The 20,223-nt window shown below is 37.0% G+C and overlaps 1 protein-coding gene across 1 annotated transcript; it reads left to right on the forward strand.

Moving 5' to 3' along the window:
- Positions 1–1,031: 1,031 nt before the first annotated feature.
- Positions 1,032–17,793, forward strand: LOC143889584 (RNase L inhibitor protein-like protein). Its single transcript, XM_077393850.1, has 10 exons — positions 1,032–1,152; positions 6,180–6,217; positions 8,389–8,441; positions 8,525–8,590; positions 10,313–10,353; positions 11,520–11,656; positions 12,668–12,758; positions 16,362–16,433; positions 16,784–16,893; positions 17,461–17,793. Exons 1-10 carry the CDS (start codon positions 1,076–1,078, stop codon positions 17,583–17,585), a joined length of 810 nt encoding a protein of 269 aa, XP_077249965.1. The 5' UTR covers positions 1,032–1,075; the 3' UTR covers positions 17,586–17,793.
- Positions 17,794–20,223: the final 2,430 nt, after the last annotated feature.

Raw genomic sequence — 20,223 nt, forward strand, 5'->3', positions numbered from 1 at the left:
ACCTATGGAAATAATTTTTGGGGCACAACCTATTTAGGCTGTGGCCCATCTAATGGACGGTTTGGATCATCCTATGGTGCGGGCCATACCTTAGTCTTAATAAAGTGAGGAGTGCCCTCATCAAAATGCGGTAGTGCTGATAACATTTCCCTAAAACTACTAACTTTGTTTTACCCCAAAATTTCATCTTTTGTGGGATCCACATAGTAAGATTATATGTTGTGCTCGCGGGCACACACACGTATTTTCTTTCAGAGAATTCCATGATCCAAACCATTCATTTGTAAGCCCTTACTTTTATAGGCTGTGCTCCAATAATTATCTCCATAGGATGATCCTAACCTTCCAATCCGAAGAGGTTTCTATAATGTGTCACCCCTTAACAGATTGAAGGGCTAGGATCATTCATTCTATGGGAATGATTTTCTAGTTACGTCATATCTAAGTTGGGGGCCAACAAATGAATGGTTTGGATCAACCAACCATGTGAGGCCCTATATTTTTTTATAAAAAAACTCTGCTATAAGCATGGTTTGAAATTTTGGCTTCGGCATAAATTTCGAACCTAGCCGAAATCCCAAAATTTAGGCCGAAATTTGGTAAAGACGCATGAAATGTCGATTTTTTGGGCCGAATTGGTAAAGGAACAAAAAATTAATATATATTTTTCCAAATTTCTCTGAAATTGACGAAATTTCTGAAATTACCGACCGAAATTCGGTACGTTTTGCCAATTTCGCTTTCGGAACGTTTCAGTTTCAGTCTTGACCGAAATCCTAGGACCCGAAATTTCGGATTTCGGTCGAAATTTAAAACCATGGTTATAAGTACTTATAAGAGATCAACCAAATGGATTGCTTAGATCAACTGAAAAATGTGGGCCCCACCGTTTTTTGGGACTGCGCGTGCATGCACGACCGTCCACCATATAATTTCTCTGTGTATCAAGTATCAACCCATACACCTTCGGCGCATGTTAGTACAACCCAGACAAAGAAAGTATATAAGCTCTGTATTGTTTTGTTACAAGCCTACTCAAACTCTCTCTCTCTCTCTCTCTCTCTCTCTCTCTCAAATGGGTTACAACAAGTCCAGGAGATTCAGAAGCTCCTCTCACAGAGGGCAGGGCAGTAGTAATCGGAATCTTCAATGGTAATTTCGATTTCCTTTTTTTTATTGTAATAACATTCTCATAAACTCGAATGGTGAGATAAAACCCCTCTTTTTTCCTTTCTAGGTATGTCCTTATTCTGTGAAACACATAGATTATCAAATCGAATAATTCTACGTTGTGTTGATATTTGCAGCTTAGATGATTTGTCTAATTGTTTTGCCGTTCAATTCATGTTTAGGTTATGATTTTATGAGAAATTATTTCAAAGAAGAGCGATTTTTAAGCCCATTTGGCTGAGTCTAGGGTTTGAAGCAATAGAGATTGATAAACAGTGGAAGGAAAAGAATGGTATTGAAGTCAAAATGATTAAATAACACCAACTCTAATAGCTTAAGCTTTTGTAGTAATTTGTTGTTTCACATGGCATCAGAGCTAAACTCAATAACTCCTTGATATTAAAAATCCACGTGTATAGCCAACGAAAAGATGGGACAGACGTGAGGGGGAATATTGAAGTATAAATGATTAAATAACACCAATGCTAAAAGCTTGAGCTTTTGGAGTAATTGGTTGTTTCACAAATAGAGAGTAGGAATGGAAAACTAAAACAGACTCACAATGAATATCTTGGGTTTATAGTGTTAAAGTATAAAAGATTAAATAACACCTTTCTCCAACAGCTTAAGCTTTTGGAGTAACTGGTTGTTTCACATGGTATCAGAGCAAATGCCTGGGTTCAAACTTTCTCGATAGCAAAATCCACATGCAATGGCCAAACCCAAAAGTGGGGCCACATGTGCCACGTGTAGGCCAACCCAAAGAAAGAGGGGCCACACGTGAGGGGGGGGGGAGTTAAAGTATAAAAGACTAAATAACGCCTTTCTCCAACAGCTTAAGCTTTTGGAGTTACTGGTTGTTTCACATATAGAGTCTCTTTATCCCTTTTCTTTCATCTTGTTGCACATTTACACAATTACACCCCATTCGAAGTATCGGGGTGTATACAAAATGAAGGGGCTGTTGGAAGGAAGATAAAATGTCTCCATGTGTGATGCCCTCAACTGTTCTACAGTTGTGGAGCTAGATGGGAACATGACTGTTATATGGCCATTTACGAACACCTTAGGTGCCCTGAAATGCTGCGAGCACACTTTAGAGTTTAATAGTTAATTAATGATATAGCAAGCAAATCTTAGACTATCAGCACAGTATTTCAACCCATGACATCAATTTTTTGCAACTTATCAAGGGATCTACGTAGGTCTTGTTTTATTATTCTTTTCATAATTTCGTCACCCTTTTCATAATTTCGTCACTTTGAAAACAAATTGATGGCTGGTGACACAATTTAAGTCAGGGATTTGCTTGAGAACATTGAGTGCTATTCCAAGTGATATGGACTTGTTATTATGTTGGCAATGCATGGTTTATGTCTTTTTTCCTTCTCAAATTAATTTTGGCTTGTTTTTGCATTGCATTGTCCTTGTAACATGAATTTGATGGTGATATGGATAAACACGGTGGAAGGAGGGGTCATGGCAAGAGCAAACTAAAGATTAAGGTTATCGAATATTCACTAATGTGCACTAGAGAATCTTTGATGATTTTTTGGGTTCCCCCTTTTTGTAGACTTTTATTTCGGAGGAGTGATTGAAATCATTTATGGACCATATGACATTGTTTGTAATGATGATACGCCTCCTTCAGTTACTTTTTTTTTCGGGGTTCTTTTATGAGATCACTTTCGCAACAGTGGTCTTCATTTTTGGTTTGATGTGATATTTGGGGGCAAAAGGAGGTGCTGTCAGCCCATTGATCAATTTCTCTTTCTACATACTAATTGTGGCTTTATTTCTTCTAACCATTTGACGTGCCTGGCAACCTCGGAGCTATTTTGGTGGATTTATGGACCCATGTTATATGTGGTGCGTACTCAAGGAAATCATAGTGCAAAGGCTCTTGGGCTTGACTTTTTTTAAGGTAGATTGAAAGTCATTTGGGGATTGTACCAACCACATCTTCTGAGAAATCCTATTGAAAATTCACTCCTTTTATATGAGGGAGTTAAAGTGATTGGCATGGTTGGCTTATCTTGACCCATTTTACATCACGTATAGGCTTGGAGCGAATTTCGGATCCCTTAGGGAATTTCATATCCCTTAGAGGGCTTGTTATAGTTGAATACACATTATTCTTGTTGTCATTCAATAAAGTTGGGAATAAATGAAGTAAAATAAGCATGTCTTGATAAATAAGCAGACTTATAGTGGGTATCTCATGACAATTTGGATAAGTGGTTCTTGTGTTTGTTGGCCTTTTGGTCTTGCCTATACAACCTGGGAAAAGGTTGAGGAGCTTAGATGTGAAACTAGGCTCATGTCCCATTTCTATCTGGCCCAATGGACCCTTGAATTCTTGTGATTTGTTATCTTTCCTTTAGACAGTGAAGGTGGCTCTCATACATTTTGATGACACCATTGGCATTTCTCACATACAGGGGTTTTGAGAGGCATATACCCTAGCAAGCAATTATAAAAGCATAGACATGGTCATACTTCTTTAACAGGTCCGTAGAACTCGCATACCTTGTAGGCTTCTGTTCCATTGGGCCTTGGAATGGTTTCATCCTTATAGATTCTCTCATATTTTTACCAAATATTAGAACGTTTCCAATAAATAGTGTTTTTTTTTTAAATGGTGAAAAATATCATTAATAAAGGAATGGGCCGATATGGACCAACCGAATTACAAAATAAAAGAAAAGATAAAAAGCAAAAGCAGATACATCAAGGAGGCAAGTAATCAAAACACTCGAGACCTGCCCGATGAACCCCAGACCTGGCTAAGGAGTCTGCATCACTATTAGCAGATCTCCTGACATGATTGTATACAATGGAAGACCCAGAAGTCAAATCTGAAATTTCATCAAATAGAGAGGAAAATCACCAAGGAGGAACTGCTAATCCTCTCAGCCATCTAACCATAGTTTGAGAATCTCCTTCCACAATAATACCATCAAGAATATCTCTATTGAGGCGTTTAATACATTGATATACTGCTCTAACTTCCGACTCAGTAGCATCGCACACTCCAATTGGACCCGAATAGGCCCATGCACGGCACCATCCGAATCATGACATAGACCCCCTATGCCCACCGGCCCCGGGCTCCCCAAGCTTGGTCCATCAAAGTTAAGCTTGAGAAAACCCGAAGGCGGATTCTCCCACTTTTGCATGATTCGCAGTATAATCTCCCTGCTAACACACACCGTACGCCATCCTTCCCACAAATCATAAGCCGAAGTAAAGCGGAATGCCGGTAAACTCTTCGCCCACGAAATAGCTAAAGCAATGGCTTTAATATAAGGCCAATAAGGTGATATAGACTCCCCATCAAACACCCTTGAGTTTCTCTCCTTCCATATCACTCACCATGTGGCTAGAAGACAAATTCTCTACAACATTTTGCCTTTCCTTTTCCATGGCACCAACTCTCAGCTTAATATTAACTCGGGAATAATGAACAGGAAAACCCAAGAAATGCCAAACCTAATCAATATGTAACCCCAAATCTCTCTAGCTACTTTGCAATGAATGAACAAGTGACTTACAGACTCACCATCTTCCAGACACATTGGGCAATGGTCCAAAAGCCGCATACCACTCTTCCGGAGGAAATTAATCGTTTGAATCCGATCGCGACCCAAGCAAAGAAGCAAACCTTGGGAGGACAATGAAATTTTCATACCTTTGCTGAGATGAAAGGTACCCCACAAGGCACCAAGAGGGAGTAGAAAGATTTTACAGAAAAGACCCTGGAGGAATCCCCAGTCCATGCGCTTCTATCGGTCCCGGTCCGTGTAATGTAGCACTCTTCAATGAGTTCTAAGAAGTGAGGAATCGATTCCAATTCTCTATAAAAAAAAATACCTTCTAAAACCCGGATTCCAGACCAAACGATCTCTGTCATGCTCAAAATACTAACAAACTAAAGCCTCTTTATTGGAAGCTACAACATATAGGTCCAGAAAAAAACCATCAAAGATTCCACAGAACACAAGCATCGCTCCAAAATTTGATTCGGTCCCCTGAGTATACCTTGAACCGAATAAATTTGTTAAATTCGTAACTCATCCTCCAAATATCTCTCCACACAGTCAGCCCTGTCTTATTATAAAGGTTGTCCACATCCCACTTTCCAAACCCAAAACCAAACTTACTCCCAATCACCTTAACCCAAAGTTGGGATTGCTCCACACCGAATCTCCACAACCACTTACCCAATAAAGCATGGTTAAATTCTCTAACTCGTCTAATACGCAAACCACCATTCTTAATCAGGAGACAAACCTTCATCCACTTAACGCTTCTTATCATCAGATCTTCCCCAAAGAAACCGTCGCTGAATCTGTTCACTTCTCAAAACAACACTCATTGGACATTTGAACAGAGAAAGGAAGTAGATGGTGATATTGGCCAACACAGCCTTAACCAGAGTATGCATGCCCCCTCTGGAAACAAGGTTTCTTTTCCATGTGTCACAGCCTTCTTGCAATCTGCCTTCTTGCAATCTGCTCAACAATTGGGTCCCACAAAGGTCTTTTAGGTTGACCTACCCCCTATGGGAGCCCCAAGTTTGTGGAGGGTAATGAGTTAAGCTGGCATCCCAAAATTAAATAAATAGTTGAAATTCCAATTTACCGGTTAGATTATGAAAGTTTTAAGTGTTTGATTAATGTTGTTGATTTGAAGCCCTATATAAATTATTGGCTATTCATGTCTCTCTTAGTAAAGATGACTGATCTATTTTACAAGTTAATTAAGCCCATTTGTTGTTTGAGCTAGTTCCTCATGCGCAATCATGTGGTTACATAATAAAAAAATTCTATGTGTACAGATTGGAAGCTGAGTTATAATTTTGATTAAAAAGTATAGGTTGTGATCGGTGAGTTATTTCATTTGTATGCAAGTGCATACTATGAAATGTTGTATATTATATCGTCATTTATCTTCTTCTTTTTTTTCATGGGACACTTTTTAATAGTTTATGTTATTGCTCTTTCCAGGGAAGAAAATAATGATACATCCCTCCCGATCTCACAAGGTATGTGATAACTTTCAAAAGTGAAGGAAATATGTTCTATTTCTTTCATGGGGACATTTTATTTAATTTCTCACCACTTATCACTGATGTTTTGTTTTGTGTATTTATCAAAATTTTGCTGGACAAAGCAAAGGATATATCTCCACAGTTCAAAATTAATTTTATAATTTCTACCTTCCAAAACAGATTCAACTGTAAGTAGCATTAGACAAATTATGAGCATAAATGTGTTAGACTTAGAAGTAAAATAAAGAGCATTCTTGGAGAAGATCACCCAAGACGTGGGATAGTGTGAAGAGGAGAGAAAGAAGGAAGAAAGAAGAAAGAAGAAAGAATAAATAATTCATGGGGTTTGAAGTACTTCCACATGTCTCCCAAACTTGGTGTGTGTGTGTGTGTGTGTGTGTAATTATATTATATATATAAAATTACATAGAGAAAAGATGGGCCCTATTATAACCTATTTTTCATTGCTATTGAATATCTTTTATTCTACCCTATTTCTTGACCCTCTCCCTCGAGATGGAGCCTAGATATCACCCATGCCTTGTTTGAAGCAAATATTATCAAGATGATTGACCAAGAGCCTTCTTCAAAAAGTGCCACATATAACCAACCACAAGCTTTCCAGTTGACAAATCAACAATCTTCCATGTATTAGTTGGTATAGGAGTAGTCATCTCATCCATTGACCTCTTTTTCAATTTTCTCAGATCTGACCCCTTTTTTCGTATTTGATCTCTTACGTTCTCTTTTTTATTTTTTAATGACAACTTTTATTAGCAGAGAAGGAAAGGGAAGAAGAAAGCGATCATTATGGTTAAAAAACACAACAAACAAGAAAGGAAACAAAAACTTCCACCTGACATCAAGGGGGTGAAATTCGAAAGTCATAATCTCCTCTCGATTCACTTGAGAGTGAGCAAGCTCATCTGCCTGGAATTAGCTGATTGCCAAATGGAACCACGCTGAATGGCCCCCAATTTTGTCCTTTCCTCAATCATGTCTGCAAAGTGCCAAGGATAGCTGACCATTTCCCTTCACCCATCTAGTTACATTCAACGAGTCTTCTTCAACAATAAGGTCGTCTAGAAGGTCCTAGCCCACCCAACGAATCCCCGATAGGAGAGTGATGGCATTCCGTGTTGGAATCATGATGGCTTCTCCTGTGTTGGAATCATGAATCCCAAAGGAGCCCGAGAAAGCCACACTGACTTCCCCTTTGCGTCTTGCACTAACACACCAATGCCTGCCAGATTTGGGTTTCCTTAAATGGACCCGTCAAAGTTAAGCTTAAGGAAACCAGAAGCCTAGGGTGCCATCTCAGAGCCGACCTACGTGCCATGAATTTGCTAAGTCGAATCTCATCCCAATGCCTCTTTATATCTTACATTCTTCGAAACCCAAAACCTATCAAAAAATTTCACTTTCTCCTCTTTTCCCAGACTTTCTCACTGCCCACCACTATCCCACCCCAAAATCAGTCACCCCTCTCCAATCCAGCCCCTACTTATCCCACCAAATCTCCTCCAACTTCACCCATGTGGACTCCAAAACCAGCCATCCCTCTTTCCATCATTTGGTGCCTATTTAGGGGCAGATCTGAGTCATTTTCATACCTATTTCAGATCTGCTATATATATATTTTTGTTATACACATTTTATCTGATCTGATTTCTTTTTATAGTTTGCTTTAGTTATCATGGATCCAATTTGTTGCACTTTGCTTGGGTTAGAGTATTTCCTTATTGATGTTTGAACTCAAAAGTTATAAATTTCAATGAATGTTGTAGTTGTGAATGGCTATTATGTTTTGATTAAATTGTTTGGAAACGTAGGTTTGCTGCCCCAATTGAACCACTCCCTGTCATTGCCCCTAAAAGTTCACCAGATCTGATTTGTGAACCATAGATTTGCATTATAAATACTATGAATCACATGTTTGCTTGATTTGACTCCATCTCTTGTCGTCTCTCGAAATTGTACAAAGTACAAACTATAAAAACCCATTGCATGTGGAGAAACTACTAAAATCCCCCCTCTATTAGTGATGAGTGGATAAATGTCGTTTGCATTTTGTAATTAATGTGCCACATTTTCCACCAATTCTCTTTGCTTGATGTTTGCCAACATAGTCAACGAAATAAACTACCCTAACAGGTTTCCTGCAGATGCTACAAATGAGGATGAGGCTCAGCTTCCAAAAGTTCAGCTTGCAATGTGGGTATGTTATGTATCTCTGGATGGATCATTACTCAAATGTACAGTGCACCATGGATATGGACTGATACATTGGTTTTGATTCAGGATTTTGGACAATGCGATGTGAAAAGATGCACAGGACGCAAGCTTTCTAGATTTGGCTTATTGAAGGCAAGTGTCTGATCTCTGTGAAACAACCAGTTACTCCAAAAGCTTAAGCCATTGGAGTTGGCGTTATGTAATCTTTTATACTTTATCACTCTCCCACATGCGTGACCCCTCTTTTTAGAGTTGGCCTACATGTGGCACATGTGGCCCCTCTTTTTGGGTTGGCCATTACATGTGGATTTTTAATATCAAGGAGTTATGAACCCAGGACCTTTGCTCTGATACCATCCAATTACTCTAAAAGCTTAAGCTGTCGGAGATGGCATTATTTAATCTTTTATACTTTAAGAATCTCAAATAATGTTTCTGGTTCTACGTATTTTCAGATGTATGCTCGTTGAACTGCCCTGCTGGAACTAACTGAATTCCCTACTCTTTCACTTTCAATGGCTAAAATCTTGAAATTTAAAATTCATTCCAAAGTCTCCATTTTTATGCCTATTATAAAATTTTCTACATGTTTTATATTTGTTCAAGAATTCTCTCATAGTACTTTTCCCTTAATAGTTTGGAGACTGGGAGCAATACCGGCATACAGGGCAATTTTTTCTCCGAGAAATAGGATTTTACTGTCTACACAAATCTGAAAGTATATCACAAAATCATTGCTTATTGCAGATTGACTTATAATTGTATTGGTTAGTATAAAACAAGGATTAGATGCAAAGCCCCAATCTACTCCTGATGTTGGTTTTGACTGGTTTTTATCTCTAGTTTTTTATTCCTGATTTTAGTTGGCTTTCTAGGATTTTTTTAAGTTGAAAGGTAATACAGGAAAAAATTGTAAATATGTGCAAAGTGAAAAGATATATGGCTAAATTGTTTTGGTAGGTAAGCTGGGGGTTTGGCGGGGGCTCCTAGGATTTTATTGTTAAAGAAAATGAAAAGATAATATGTTCAAATATACTCCTTTCCTTGTCACTGAGGGATTATAATTCATTACTTATATATATAAGAAGTCCTTATATGATAAAAGCTTGAATGGAATATTTTTGAGAAAAGATGTTTCCTCACCTAGTGGAAGAAAATAACAGAATATCTTGAGATACATTCAACAAAGTGAATTTTGATAGACACAAGTGTTAGGTGTAAGCACAGTTCAAAAACTAGAGCTTGTGAATTGACGACAAGTGTTCAATCTGAGCACAAGACTTGACTTGATTAATAAAAAAAAGCATTTGAAACACTGAACGAACTGACTTGATCAAGTCAATTCTTAGTCAGACTGACTTACCCTTGTTAATGCCAAGCTATGTCACAAATATCATTCTTGGGAATTTCTCTGCAAGGAAAGAGCTCTGGATATATTATTATTTTTTATTTTTTCGGGTTTATATCGGGAAAACTGATATAAATATATAAAATTTAATAAAAAAATATAAAATAAAAAATATTGTAAAAATATCAGGATAATATCGTGATATTATTTCGATGTTATGATAAAAATGAAAATATCGCTATATTTTTAAAATCTTGGGATATTTCGGGATTTTGTCTTTTTGTCAAAATGTCGCGATAAAAATTCGATATTTTGAAAATATCGGAGATATTTGTGGCATCATGGCACCACTCGGCTCTGGCTGAGTGTTGCTATACCAGTTGGTTCTCTCACAGTGAAGCCAAGTTAGCTCTGGCGACTTTGTGTGGTAATTATCCAAGTTTGAAACTACCGTGAATACTTTTATAAAAAGCATGCATATTGAAAAGCAAAATTTGATCTTGCAGGAGCTACGTGTGGGTAATGGTTTTGGGGGCCTTGTCCTCAGGTATATCCTTGAAATTTCAGCCAAATCTGTTGCTCTTTTACTATTTACTCTCACGATGGATTAGATGTAACTTGGAACCTCATTTTGCATAATTTCTGCATTGTCTATTGTAGATTTCTGCGTATTATGGGTTAACATCATTGAGAAGAAATGCCCTAGATCCTTCAAAGTTCAAACTTCTAATGAAAGATTACAGTATTTTGTGTCTCTTCTGTCCTATGTTACAAATATCTTCGATATTTTCAAAATATCGCATTTTTTATCACGACATTTTGATAAAAAGATAAAATCCCAAAATAATCCCGAGATTTTAAAAATATAGTGATATTTTCATTTTTATCGTAAAATATCGAGATAATATCACGATATTATCCCAATATTTATATTTTATATTTTTCCTTAAATTATATATATATATATATATATATATATATATATATATATAGAGAGAGAGAGAGAGAGAGAGAGAGAGAGAGAGAGAGAGAGAGAGAGAGAGAGAGAGAGAGAGAGAGAGGGGTTCCTACACATATGTGTAGAGAGTTCTCTACACACTAGGGGCCCACATTGTTTGGGTGATCCAAGCCATCCATTTGAAAGGCCCTCACATAGATAGGCTGTCTACAAAAAATCAGATCCATAGGATCATCTCAACCCTACGATTTGTGGAGGTAAAATGGATGTCTTTAAACCTTCACAAATTAGTCCATTTTTTGCCTCCACAGTTCGAATGGTTTGGATCACCCAAATAATGTGGCCCCCACTGTATTTTAAGCTAGTGTGTAGATAACTTATCTACACGTGTGTAGGAACCGTTTCTCATATATATATATATATATATATATATATATATATATATATATATATATATATACACACACATATTAAATAATTTTATTTTTATCATTTCTTTCCTATATAAATCCGAAAAAGTAAAAATATTTAATATATCCCCAGATTTTCCCTTGCTGAGAAATTTCCGAGAACGATATTTGTGACATAGCTTCTATTAGTGGAATAGTTGCTCATTTACGTCCCATTATTTGACATCTAATTCTCGTCCGCCAACAAAGGCTAAAAGACAATTTCATTTTCTGTGGTTATTGTGGCTTGGGAACAAAAAGAATCTTTCAACAGTATTTGATTTATTTCTGTTTTTTTTTTTGCAGTCCTGTTGGGACACAATGCATCTCGAAGGAAGATCAACTCTTAATGAGGAGAAAAGGTTTGGCCGTGGTGGATTGTTCGTGGGCACGCTTGAGTGATGTTCCTTTTGTGAAACTTCGTTGTGCCGCTCCCCGTCTCTGTAAGAAATTCAATAAAATCTCATTCCTGTGTTGAAAATTGGGGAAATTGGTTTTTATTCCCATGATTGCTTACGAATGTGAAATTGCTATTGTAGAAGGTATTTTAAAGATATTCATTTGACTGGTTCTCCAATGTCATTTGATGCCATATAGCTACCCAAACCTTAAAGTTATTTTAGATGTGAACCGTCAGTTTGGGAGTTGATTTTGTGTTTATGATATTAATTACTTATTACCATTCAAAAAAATATTAATTTCTTATTCCATTCTGCTCCTTTTTGCAAAAAAAAAAAAAAAAACAGTCGACAGTTCAAGCTCAGTGCCATTCTGCTCCTTTTTGCTAAGTTCCATTTATTGTCCATGGATCATTATGTATGACTGAATATTGTGATCTAGCATATTAATGCAAATTGAGTGATGATCCTGTTGGTAGAAATTGAGTGATTTTTTGTGTTTTCGTCACCATTTAATATTTTTCGGATTTAGGGGCTTTAGAGAAATCAAGATAGGAAAAGTTGGGTTTTGTAATTAGCAAGTTAATGTAATTGGGTCTCTCTATGTGTTGGGAATGATCCTGTTGATAGAAATTTCTAAAGAGGGATTTTTTGTGCTTTCGTCACCATTTAATATATTTTGGATTTAGGGGCTTTAGAGAAGTCAAGATAGGAAAAGTTGGGTTTTGTAATTGGTAAGTTAATGTAATTGGGTCTCTCTATGTGTTGGGATTTGAGTTTAGCAAGTTGTTTGGGATTAGGAAAGGTCCTCAGCTAATAGTTTCGGACTGTGGGTTGATTGAATTTTTCGCTGCTAGTGCTCTACACACAGTTTCAGTAAGTGCTGGTCGATTTTCTTCTGGTTTATCTTTGCCACTTATTAGGATTTCATATATATCCTTTGCATAATATAGAAATGCGAATATCGCTCTCTTTATCTGTGGAAGTATTTCCTTTTGTTTGTTGAATCCTAGATAACTTGATGCCGTAGTACCTGATAAACTCTTTGAATTGCAGTACCTTGGTTGGTGGCAGCAAATCCTGTAAATTATGGAAGACCATGTGAATTATCATGTGTGGAAGCATTGTCAGCAGCCTTAATAATATGGTACTGAATTTATTTATGCCTTTATATTTATTGAAAATGTTACATGACAAGTCTAATAAATTCACCGTTAATTCAAAGTGCTGATTTTATTAAGACCACATACTTCTAAGTAGGTTCCATATTACTGTCTTACACTTGAGAATGTACAAGGAATATCAAGCTTTTACTTCTTTTTTTTCAAAGCCATTGATTGAGCTATGCTTACCTAGTCATTGGTGTTTCTCTCAGAAAACATTATTAAGAGATAATACAGAGTAGACTATAAGGCATTTCTATTAAATTGAACGAAAAGGTTTGGAAAGATGAGAACTTTCATTTTTTTTATTTGTACGTTGTTTGTAAACTCCAATAAGAGGCCGATATGGGGATTAGGATCATGAGGGTCTTCAGTGTGGCTACTGGAAAGCTGCTGCTTTGGCTACATTTTTTTGTCAGAAGGCGGCATTGATAATTGACACCTTTGCATATGATCAAGATGCTTAGTCTGAGGTGGTCCCATTTGTCTTTTCTTTCAAGAAGGTGGTCCCATATGCCTAGCTATATATAATGGGCTTGTGCCCAATATTAATATTTGTAATTTCTTGAAGGTTTTTGTGTGTTAGATATTGATGTGGCCTTTTAGTGATTAATCAAAATAATAATTATAATTATATTTTTCTTAATATGTAAGATATCGTTACTGTAATTATTGTACGCTTGTGATGATGCATGTTATGAAACTAGGTTAATTTATCTTGTAGTTAACTAATTATCATCCACAGGCTAGTCTGTTACTCTCACAACAAGACTAGACGCATTGAGCACGATGAGGTTAATCAAGTAGAGGGTAAAAGGTGCCCTAATTTCTTAGGAAATCAAGATGAACGTAGAGCATATATTTGAATTTCAACCGAAATCTGAAATTTTGGCCTGAAATTTCAGATTTTTGTTCAAGACCGAAACCGAAATTCCTGAAATCACTAGTCGGAATTTCGATAAAATTCCTTTTTTTTTACCGAATTTCGGCCGAAATTTCAGTAATTTTGGGCAAAATTTGGGCCCAAAATACTGTAATTTCGAATATTTGTAACGAATTTCGGTATTTCGGCTGAAATTTCGGTTTCGGAGTCCGAAACCGAAACCGAAATTTAAAACCATGACGTGGAGCTTGTTCGTGTTCTAGAATGGGATGTTTGATAAGAGGCAAAGGGTCGGAGTTGATGAGGACATCATACATGTTCTAATCAAGATTTGAAATTTCAGTTTCAGTTTCTGTTTCGGCCTCAACCGAAAACGAAATTTCGGTGGAAATTTTGGTGGCAATTTGGGTTTCGGTGGAAATTTCAGTGTAAATCTTATAATTTTGGCCGGAATTTTTAAATTTCGTTTTCGGTTTTAAATTTCGGTCCCTGCCGAAATCCGAAACTGAAATTTAAAACCATGGTTCCAATTATGTGGCAATACACCCAGTTCGAGATTGCTTTAAGCTTTTAAGAATTACAGCAGACTGTGTCATATCACACATGCTGGATATTATTACTTATAAGCAAAGGATTGATCCATATTCTTGTTATTGTGTGAGAATCTAGTCTCATAGGTGACCCTTGTGCACTCAATAAACCTTCACTTTGTTAGGGGATAAATTTTTGGTGACTGCTCTTTGCCATGTTTACACTTTACATATGACCATAATTGATGCGGGCGATTGAAATATTGATAGGAAAGCGTCTAGACTCTAGACTACTATTGAATAACCTGCACTCTTGGGAAAGATATAATGATATTAGATTATGACCGTTATAGATATGATCGCCGGTCAGGGTTTTGATTGTGATTAGATGGTCATGGCACATCCTTATATTGTTTATCCAATGGTGTTTATTGTCCAGTGTTTAATCAAAGATTTTCAAGTTGTTTTCTAAATGTATTTATGTAGTTAAATATATTTATTTTGGAAACGAGAGTTCGTGAAATATCTATTTTCTTAACAAGTGCTTGGAGTGAATGGAGGTTGAGCTACCAGCTTGCGTGGGATTGGAGCTAATGCACTTTGATGTATATCACATGAATCCAGCGCAAGCTAGATGGAGTTGGAATGTTGTTGTGTTTGTTAAATGGAGATTTGATATGATTCTCTCTGTATTGAGAAGATGTTCTGATGGTCTCAACTCTCAACTGATTAGGTCTCAATTTGAGAGATTGGTGTTAGATCCTCAATTGGGAGCAGTTCAAGGTTTGTTTGATGTCATTTGATGAGTCATTTAATGGGAAGACATAATATTTTAATGATCAAGGGGATAATGAAATTCTCATAAATACTTAAAATACAATGTCAGTTTATTCATTAATGACATAAATGTAATTATTTGGTGATGATGAATATTTTGGTAATTTTCATGATGCAGAAATTTATGGGTAGATTTTGTATTTTCTATAATTCTAACTAAGATTAGATTGGATAGAGCTTAAGCTCTCTAATTTTGGACTGATTGGAAATATGAATTCTAGATGGAGTTTTACAAAAACCCATCGAGGCTCAAGTTGTGGTAAACTAAAAACCACCCTAGAATTCTCTCCTCCCCTTGAGCTCCCATCTTTTGTCTCTCTTAATATCGGCCTTTTATGTCTATTTAGTGCAAGGACAAGTAGGAACACCTTTATTCTTCTTCTTTGAGAGGTGGATTGAATTTTCATTTTGTGCAGGGGGTACTTACACTGGTGTTGGGTAGAGTTCAGTGGCACTTTCTATGTTAAAAATTTATACTCATAAAATTTCGAACATTATTTGTCCTGCTCCTTATAGAAATATCTACCCTATGAGAGGGGGATAGAAACGTCTTTTGAGAGGTGGATAGAAACATCTTTTGCCTTTTAAAGGTCTAGTTTTGTTTTGATTTAGTTAATTTATTATCAAATTAGTGGTTAATTCTCAACAATCTTTTACCCTCCACTACATTTTGTGCCTATCTTAGCTACCTTCAATTCCCTGCTGCAACTTGCAATGAGCCCACAGACAAAATTCTGAACCAGTTGCCAATGGTTGTTTTCTCATGTTGCCAAAGATTGATACTCAATATCCCTCAATTCATCATTGTTGTTTGTTAACCAGCTTCATAATTGAATGATGTCCCTCCATTTCCTGCCGCTTATTTAAAGTTTTGTATTTTTTCATAGCATCAGTTTTCAACATTTTATTCATGAGAAGCTTGAAACTTATCTTTCATAAATCTTGCCTAATGTTACTATTTGACATGATCCTTTTTATTTTAATTGTTCGATATTAAGAGTTAAGACATTCATTATTTACTTTATTTGTAGTGTTAAGTGCCTTACACTGTTTCCCTGTCTCTTTTGTTTAGAATGGTAAACATAATGACTAAATCAAAATAATCTCTCTTTTGTTCTTTTAATTAATGTTTCCACTTCACTTAAAGCTTAGGTTCATACGAGCACCTCAAACACAGGCCGAACAACTGGTTTAGGACTTAATTTACGATTTGGGCTGATCATCTCTTCTCGACTATATTAATCTAAGCTTCTAATTTTTCCCTAACACGTACACGCCGTACTAATTACAGATTGGATATTGTGGGATTTGTGACGTTTTATATCATTTTATGACAGTGGGGAAGAGGAAACAGCAAATTTGTTGCTTGGCAAATTCAAGTGGGGTCACTCATTCTTATCCCTGAACAGGTATCCTGCACATCTGATTATAAATAAGGCCTTAGGCATATGCTCTTGGTAGCCAAGGTTTAAAATTTCGGTTTCGGTGTCGTTTTCGGCAGTGGCCGAAACCGAAATTTAGGCCGAAATTCGGTAATTATGAAAAAATTCAGCCCTGTTCCAAAATTTCGGGAAAAAAAATAGAGATGGCCGAAATTTTGGAAATTCAAAAATTTGGGCCGACACTGAAGTCATGTACTTATGGTGTCGGTACTGGACGAAATCCGAAAATTTTAAAACTCATTGGTAGTTGCTTATCTTGATTTAATGATTCCCCCAAGAGATACTTGTTTTTACTGTTTCTCATTCAACACTTGCAGGGAACTTTTGAAGTCTTATTCTGAATGCGAAAACGGCTCCGACATCATCTCTGTCCAAAATGCTTGGCTTTCTACTAATTCAAGAGTTCCGAAGCCTCCAAACATGGATGGTATGTATCAACCTGTGGTTCAGAAAATTATCCTGTTCAGTTTTTTCTAATTTGAAATTGGCCCCTGATACCTTAATTTTTCATAAGAATACACATTATTATTGCAAAAATGCCTCTACTCCAGTTCTGCTACTGTTGCATACTTGCATCCCATTGGCTACCAATGGGGGAGGTGGCTTAGCAACCCCAAAATCTGGGGTCCTTATATTTGACCCCCTGTGGGATGCAAGTATAATTTCCCCCCTGTGGGAAAATTTCATTAGAGGCATTTTGGCTTAGCCCCTGATACCATTTTTAAAAAAAAATCATTTTTAATTTCAAAACCATTTGCATATTTTATGCAAATAATTTGTAGAGGTATCCAAATAGGCCCTATATCATTTATAGAACCATAAAAAACATTGTTTTGCAAATAATCATATTTAACTTCAAAACAATGCCCATATCAGATTTCATGCAAGTAGTATTTACAGTCAACCAAATTGACCCTTAAGCTTCCATTACACAGTAAGATACTTCAATTTGTCACTTTTAGGTATTCGTTTTCATCTAGTTATATATATCCAGGCACTGATACACTATCGCGGAGCGACGATGTTGGATCTGATTGCGACTCTGAAGATGGACTTCCCCCTCTTGAAAAGAATATGAATCACTTAAACTTGGACGACAGTGAAGAGGAAAGCGAGTAAATTCCGGTCTCAGGCGTGGAAAAGAATTTCAGAAGGGAATTTGCAATGTTACTGTTGGGTTTTTTCTAGGAGGGTTCTTGGATGATTTTGTGGAATTTCAGAGACAGCTGATACAGTTGAGCATATTAGAGTGTGTTTTCACACTGCCTTGATGTTCAAACTCTTTTGCTCTCCATGGGCCTATGCTTCAAAGATTTTGTTAGTTCTTTTCCACAGCGTTGGTGCAGTTTTTTCATTGTGGATAATGGAAAGATTGGAAAAAAATATGGAGAATGGAGATTGAAAAAAACCAGGGAATGACACATTTTCTGCTTCTCATTCTCCAAACCCAGCTTGGTCTGCCCGTTTTTCAAAATCCCTGATTCCCAACGGCTAAAATCACTGATTTTTGGAAACAGCCACACGATTCTTTTGCGCCTATTTCGCCTGCTCGAGAAAATGAAGAATTAGAAGCGTTGAAGAGCGCAGCCAAGTTGATATTGGTTACAGATCTTAAACTCCATAGTGGACCATCATGGGTACCAGATTGCCCCACAAATATCTATTGCATCACATTGGGACTCTGATTTTGTGAAGTTCTAATAAAAAAAAAGGTTTGTTTTCTTCTTATACTCTGTTTCTTTTGCAGTAGAATGGATGTGAAACAAATTTCGTGCCCTTTTTCAATGGAAAAAATGGATGCAAGAATGTTTTACATCCATTTTACAGTGGGAAGAGAAGATGTTACAAGTCAACATCTTTCAAATAACAACCCTCATTCTTGCACTTTGCAAAATGAAGGTGGTTTCACTGACGTTGTGGCTAAGTGTGTCCCCAGAAATTAGTCTTTCACTTTTTCTTGTGTAGGGCTGAGATTAATTTTAGGGCCTGTTTGGATACCTTAGATTTTGTATTTGGATTTGGAATTGAGTTTTCAGAACAAAATGAATAGATCTGCCAGCTCATGTTGAGGGAGACAAAGAGGCAAAGGGGGAATTCCTACGGCAGGGGGGAAGTTGAAGAGCCAAGAGGGTGAAGGAAACTGCCAGATTTGTTGATTTCCAATTTCTTATTTTCACAGCTTATCTGGAAATCTGATTTTTGTCACTCTCAGTCGCTGAATTGGAAGTTCAAGAATTTGATCCGGATCCAAATGTCAACACAAGAAGAGCTACAAATGTGAGAATTCCGAATCAAAATCTTCTCGGCATCCAAACGGGCCCTTATTGGAAATGCATGTTGCTTTATCTTGGCACTTCAATAAAAAAAGTGAAGGTGATGTGGACGACCTTAGCCATTTCAATCAATCCAGATAACAAGTGTCAAATGGCATGATGAAATATCCTTTGGGCCGTGTTTGGACATCTCATGTTTTTGTATTTGGATTTTGGATTTGAGTTTTGGATATAAAATACATCAATCATCTCATGTTGTACGAGAGATAGAGGGAGAGAGAGGGAGAGAGGGAGGAAAGGAGGGACGTCTGGCTGCTGCAATAGTAAGGTCAAGCAGCAGCGATGGTGAAGGTAATTGCCACAAACATTGATTTCCAAATAATGTCTTGTAGAACAAATTTGAAAATTGGATCTTTTTTCACTGTTGTAGCTGATTTGGAAATATAAGGATTTGATCTAGTTCCATATCCAAACTGCAAATGTGAGAAATCCAAATATAAATCTTGTGGGTATCCAAACGACCATTTATCAATCTTGCATAAAATAGTCGATTGGCCAAGTGAAATATCTCGTAATGACTAGTCTATGCTAGACATTTCAATCCATCCCGATACGAATTAATTGGCTGGGTGGCCATGTACGCATATTTTCTTTGAGATGTGACCAACACTATGAGGTTAGCCTCATGATGTTCTACAATATCAACTATCTTGTTCTCACACAATGCCTATTGTAGGACCCCAAAATTCACTTTTATCTTCCAATGTAGAAGACACCTTTTTTTTGGGAATTCGAGTTTAGCTTTTACCATAAAATCAGGTTGGATTGGGATTGATTCCTCAATTGGACCGGACCCAAGTTGCACCCTTCGTTCAATATGATAACATATCGGATGATCCTAGCCCCACATCATAGGATGATCCAAATTGTCTATGTGATGGAACACACTGTAATTAGGCTGTGCCCCAAAAACCATTTCCATAGGATGATCCTAGCCCTCCGATCTACAAAATTTCCATAATAAGCAATTCCTCTATAGATCGGAGGGTTGGGATAATCCTATAGAAATGATTTTTTGGACACACCCTATATACGTTGTGTCCCATCACATGGACGGTTTGGATCATCCTCTAGTGTGTTCCTTATAGCACTGTTTGAAAGACTAAGGGACTATAAGGGCTTACACCATATAAAAAGTTACATGGGCTGCAGGGTATAGTCCAATATTTTTCAAAAGAGGAAGTCTAAACTGAAGGGAGCCCTTGCAAAAAAGAGGTGAAAGGGCTCCCCCATTGGCTGCACATCACCATCATGGCCTTCAGTCTATAATTCCTCTTTTCAAAAGGGTATTGCATAGCCCACACCATTGGATGATCTAGAGGCTGTGCCCCAAAAGTCATTTCCAGTGGATAATCCCAACCATCCGATCAACAGAGGTTTCCATAATATGCAGTTCCTCTATAAATCGGGGGGCTAGGATCACC

The sequence above is a fragment of the Tasmannia lanceolata genome, unplaced genomic scaffold, assembly GCF_043159265.1.
Source record: "Tasmannia lanceolata isolate RefF3 unplaced genomic scaffold, GAP_Taslan_0.1 ptg000013l, whole genome shotgun sequence".
NCBI lineage: Eukaryota > Viridiplantae > Streptophyta > Magnoliopsida > Canellales > Winteraceae > Tasmannia > Tasmannia lanceolata.

Excerpts from the sequence above, each read along its gene's own strand:
- LOC143889584 (XM_077393850.1), top strand. The coding sequence starts at position 1,076 with ATGGGTTACAACAAGTCCAGGAGATTCAGAAGCTCCTCTCACAGAGGG. Across the intron at positions 8,442-8,524 it reads AAGTTCAGCTTGCAATGTGG|GATTTTGGACAATGCGATGT; the intron begins GTATGTTATGTA and ends GTTTTGATTCAG. Across the intron at positions 16,434-16,783 it reads TCATTCTTATCCCTGAACAG|GGAACTTTTGAAGTCTTATT; the intron begins GTATCCTGCACA and ends CAACACTTGCAG.